Source organism: Arachis duranensis, chromosome 9 (assembly GCF_000817695.3).
Source record: "Arachis duranensis cultivar V14167 chromosome 9, aradu.V14167.gnm2.J7QH, whole genome shotgun sequence".
In the NCBI taxonomy this organism is placed as follows: Eukaryota; Viridiplantae; Streptophyta; class Magnoliopsida; order Fabales; family Fabaceae; genus Arachis; species Arachis duranensis.
Genome location: NC_029780.3, coordinates 21,446,303 through 21,451,462, shown reverse-complemented (window position 1 = coordinate 21,451,462; position 5,160 = coordinate 21,446,303). Strand labels below are relative to the sequence as shown.

The 5,160-nt window shown below is 35.7% G+C and overlaps 1 protein-coding gene across 1 annotated transcript; it reads right to left on the bottom strand.

Annotated features, from left to right (window-relative positions):
- Positions 1–1,237: 1,237 nt before the first annotated feature.
- Positions 1,238–2,831, bottom strand: LOC127741521 (uncharacterized). The gene is made up of 6 exons (XM_052254225.1): positions 2,730–2,831; positions 2,414–2,668; positions 2,254–2,321; positions 1,723–1,830; positions 1,358–1,439; positions 1,238–1,273 (listed from the first exon to the last, which is right to left on the bottom strand). The coding sequence occupies exons 1-6, from the start codon at positions 2,829–2,831 to the stop codon at positions 1,238–1,240; spliced, it is 651 nt and encodes a 216-aa protein (XP_052110185.1).
- Between the last annotated feature and the right edge of the window lie 2,329 nt (positions 2,832–5,160).

The window sequence follows — 5,160 nt, the reverse complement described above, 5'->3', positions numbered from 1 at the left end:
TGTAAACATTACTCAATTTCGCGTACGCATGCGGACCAGGCAGAATCGACTGGTCGCGTACGAGAGTTTCGCGTATGCAAAATCCCTGTGTCACGCGTACGCATGGACATGCAATTTTGCCCACGCAAGGGATGAAGGCATATGCACGTAATGCAGCAGCACAAAAGCTGCTAAGTCCCATTTTTTCTAGTTTACGCACCAAACTTTGATTGAGCATAACTTCCTCATTTTAAATCATTTTTTCTCTGTTCTTCTAATGGCATAAACATCTCGGACCCAATTTTATTTCTAAACAAGTTTGATACAAATCGGCGATCTGGAGACACTACAACAAACAAGGCTTTTCGCAACGGTCAAAAACCGTTGCCGTAGATTGAAAAACCGTTCCCAAAACTTTAGGGAACGCTTTGCCAGCGGTTTTTGACCTGTGGTATATGCGGCCGTTACCAATGGTCAAAGGCAACGGTTTTTTATCTAAGGCAACGGTAACAGAAAAACCATTGCCACAGTTAGTGCCTAAGACAACGGTTTTGACGAAAAATTTTAAACAACGGTTTTGATCCGTTACTCAATAAGCAACGGTTTCGAACCGTTCCTATTAACATGACAACGGTTTAAAACCGTAACTGGATAGGCAACGGTTTTAAACTGTTGTCGTTTTATTATTCACATAGCCAACGGTTTTAAACCGTTACCATTGGTGCCAGGTTTCGGCAACGGTTTTTGAACCGTTGCCAGTTTATAGCCATCTATGACAACGGTTTTAAAGCGTTACAGTTGATGTCGTTTTTGGCAACGGTTTTAATACCATTGCTATTTTATAGTGATCTAAAACAACAGTTTTAAAACGTTACCTTTAGAGCGCGTTTTGGCAACGGTTTTATTATGTAGTCATCTTTGACAACGGTTTTATAACTATTGACAACGATTTTTTTGTGATATATAATTTTTTATTTATAATAGTTTTCTCGTGAATTAAATTCATTTCAGTTTTTTTTTAATTGTTTAGTATCAATAAATATTCTAAACTATTTGAATTAAGTCACTAAAGAAAAATAATTGAATATTTCCCATCAAATTTAACTTATAAAAATTGTTGTAAGATCCACAATATCATCTAAGTTTGCAAAAAATATAATAACAAAAGAGAGGGTTGAAATAGCTAAGTAGCAAATAGTCATCATGTCCACAAGTTCATGACTTTTACCCTATAACATTTGCTTTTAAAAAGTTGACCTTAATCAAGTTCGATTTCCCCTTCAACATAGTTTTCCTGTAAACATAAAAAAAAATCAAATATAAAACTACACATCTTTAAGATATGATAATATATAGAAACTTTAACAACAAATAATACCTCTTCATGCGCATCATTATTGTTCGGATTCCCTAAAGTGCTTCCTAATTGAGCAGCTAACATGTCAAGGTCCACTCCTGAGCTTTTTTGTTGCAGCATCATCTTAACAAGCGATTTTAGTTCATCTACTTCTTTTTGCATCACATCAACCTTATTCTCTAATGTTGCTTTCTCAGTTGCATGTTGCTGCTTAAGGGTGGCAATTTCCTCATTTTTCTTCAACAAAGTTGGTGTGGTTACTCTTCCGTGACATCGCACTCTCCCTGCCTTCTCTTTCCCAAATAACCACAAGTGATGGACAAATTGCCAAGACACAAGAAATCCATAACCTATTTTAACCAAATTAACTCCTAATTAAAACTTACAATAACATCCAGAGTGTCTTCATCCAATGATTTTCCCTTTGTGCTTTGGCGAGTCTCAACAAACATTTCTGCTTGAGTAGGTGGTTCATTATTTTCCTTAGAAGCAGCCTATAAGTCCAATTCAAATAGCATTTATACAGAGTTAAAAGGCACACCACACATACACAAACAAATTCAACAAGGAATTAAAAATTGTACCAATCTTGCACGTATTCTTGCAAAATTTATTGGTCCATTTCGATGCCTAAATTTCTGTTGTGCCCTATTTTTCTTATTCTGCACAGACATTTTCTACATAACAAGAGACAAGTATTATCAACAAATCATCAAAATTCACTCATATGTGTATATAATATAATTGCATAAACAATTACACTAAGTTTCACATGTCTTACCTTAACTTTTTCAGTTCTCCAATAAGCAATTAACTTGCGAAAATGACTCTCAGGTATACTCTTAGGACGATTTTTCAGCATCTCATTAACACATTTGTATGGCAGAAAATGAGTTTGCTTTATTGTAGTCTTATACCTTCTCCAGTTGTCATTGATATGAGCAAGGACCATCCTCTTTCCTTCAGTTGGAATAATGAATTTAGCCTATAAAACACAATTATTATTTGCTAGTAAGAATAAAATACATGTGTACATTTCCAAATACTTTCTAAAAGAAACAAGACTAAAGTTCTCACTTGAACATATTCCCAAATGGCTTCTTTATCTTTAATCCCCTTCCAATTTGTGTAAATTAATGGACAAAAATCTGAATTCCTTGCCACTGTGCCCAAAAATTTGCTCAAGTTGTTTACAGCTTCATCAGTAGGACCAATTGCCTCTCCTTCACTATCTAGAGTAATTTGTTCTCTATCTTCCAACTGTCTTGCATGAATCTTCAAGCATTGTGTAGGTCCTCGTGTTTTCTTCACTGTTGTCTCTATACAAAGATACTAATTATATATGACATTTCTGAATTTAAACAAACAGCAAAATCAACCTATATGAACTCACTAAAATCAAATCAGCACTAATCAAGATCAATTTATATGAATTAAATGGCAGCAAGCGAAAATGGCAATCAGCAGCGATATCAAAATTAGCATAACAAGCCATTGACAAGGATAAAACAGCACGCACTATACAATTTGAGAAGAGAACATTCCAGGCATCAGCAGCAACAAAAGAGTTCAACCTAAATCCACTACAAATCAGATATAATTTCCTAGTTGCTAACCACCTATAATCCACTAAGCATGCATAGCTAAATCGACTAATTTAACAAAAACTGAACAAACTAATTAAACTAAGAAACTATAAACATGGAAAAAAATTGAGAAATTTCGACAGTACTCTGGCAGTAAATAGGACGTTTCTGAATTTAAACAAACAGCAAAATCAACCCATATGAACTCACTAAAATCAAATCAGCACTAATCAAGATCAATTTATATGAATTGAGTGGCAGCAAGCGAAAATGGCAACCAACAGCGATATAAAAATTAGCAAAATTAGCCATTAACAAGGATAAAACAGCACGCACTATACAATTTGAGAAGAGAACATTCCAGGCATCAGCAGCAACAAAAGAGTTCAACCTAAATCCACTACGAATCAGATATAATTTCCTAGTTGCTAACCACCTATAATCCACTAAGCATGCATAGCTAAATCGACTAATTTAACAAAAACTGAACAAACTAATTAAACTAAGAAACTATAAACATGGAAAAAAATTGAGAAATTTCGACAGTACTCTGGCAGTAAATAGGACGTTTCTGAATTTAAACAAACAGCAAAATCAACCCATATGAAATCACTAAAATCAAATCAGCACTAATCAAGATCAATTTATATGAATTAAGTGGCAGCAAGCGAAAATGGCAACCAACAGCGATATAATAACAAGACATGCATCAGGCACCATAATCAATTATTAAGAAAAGTAGATAAAAGGGGCACCCAAATAAATAAGACAGTAAAAAATAATATTAATAATAATGATGAAAGAAATAGAAAATAACAAATAGAAAATGCTAGCTGTAAAGAATGGTGCAAAGCAAAGAGCGAAGGATTAGAAGAATGAAATAGAAAATAACAAATAGAAAATGCTAGCTGTAAACAAGTAGCCGTTTGAACTTTGAAGAATGAAAGCAACATATGTGGGACTGTGTTTAAGTCTATCTGTCTAACAATGACATCCTCCAAACCCCCATAATAATTATTATTTTGGATATAATCGGAATTAACATTTCATGAGAATTTCAGTTGTTTTTGTTGTTAATAAAAACCTTGCTTAAGGTTTGATTTTTGTGCATTATGATGAGTCAGCGTCCAGCAGTCACCTACCTGTCAATCCTGATGGATTGGAACTTCATTATTTGTTAACAACAAATTAAAGAAAAATGTATTAGCTCAAATAAAATGATGCTGTTTTTGGTTTTCTACTAAAGCTTAGCTTGCAATATGCTACATGCTTATAAAATTGACTGATCCATTGGTATGCTTAAGAAAAGAAGAGCAGAAATCGGAGAAGCAGCAAGCCAGATTGCCATTAAAACCAGTATTACATACATATGTTCAAAGGGGTCATCGATTGGAATTTGGTCATTGTAACCGCGAATCAAGAATGGGGAGCATCTATAAGCATCACATTTTCCATCAAATATTTAAAATAATAAATATTTATCCTGGTTAATTGAGGTATGTAGGAAGAAGAGTAGAATTTATGCTGATCTCTAAGTCAAATAGTTGGAATAAGCATGAAATTCCTCTGTTATCCCAGATGAAACCAACCAATATGAAAAGCAGTCCACAACTCACTCAAATAATAACATTATACAATAAGGCTAAAATAAACAAAGCAGATACAAGCAGTCCACAACACACTACTCGCAGATAATAAAATTCAAACCACAAGTACCCAGTCCAAATTCAAACCAAATTCAAACCAGAACAAAAGCTCAGTCAACATTCAACCCTCATCTTGCTCATGTTCACAAATATCACCACTTTCCACAGCTAACAAAAATACCCAACAACCAATCAAGCCCTAACTAAGAAACAGAAAATCAGAGAAGGAGACTTACCACAAATGGCCAATGCAGCAAACCAGCAGCAGCGAAGCAACAGTAGCAAACCAGCAGCAGCCAAACAAAACACTGAAGCAGAAGCAGCAAGGTAGAAGCAGCGAACCAGAAGTAGAACAAGGGAGATCCAGGACGCCGTGGAGAAGCAGTGAAGCCTCGGAGAGGGGAGAAGCACTGACGCCGCAGAGAGGAGAGACTCAGCGACGCCGGGAAGAAGGAGGCAGCGACGATTCGGGAAGAACGCAGCACAGCGACGATTTGGGAAGAACGCAGCACAGCGACGATGATGGTGCGAGGATGGTGAGTTGCGATTTGGGGCTTCCTGGTGACTTGCGATGCGTCTCTGATTCTGATGG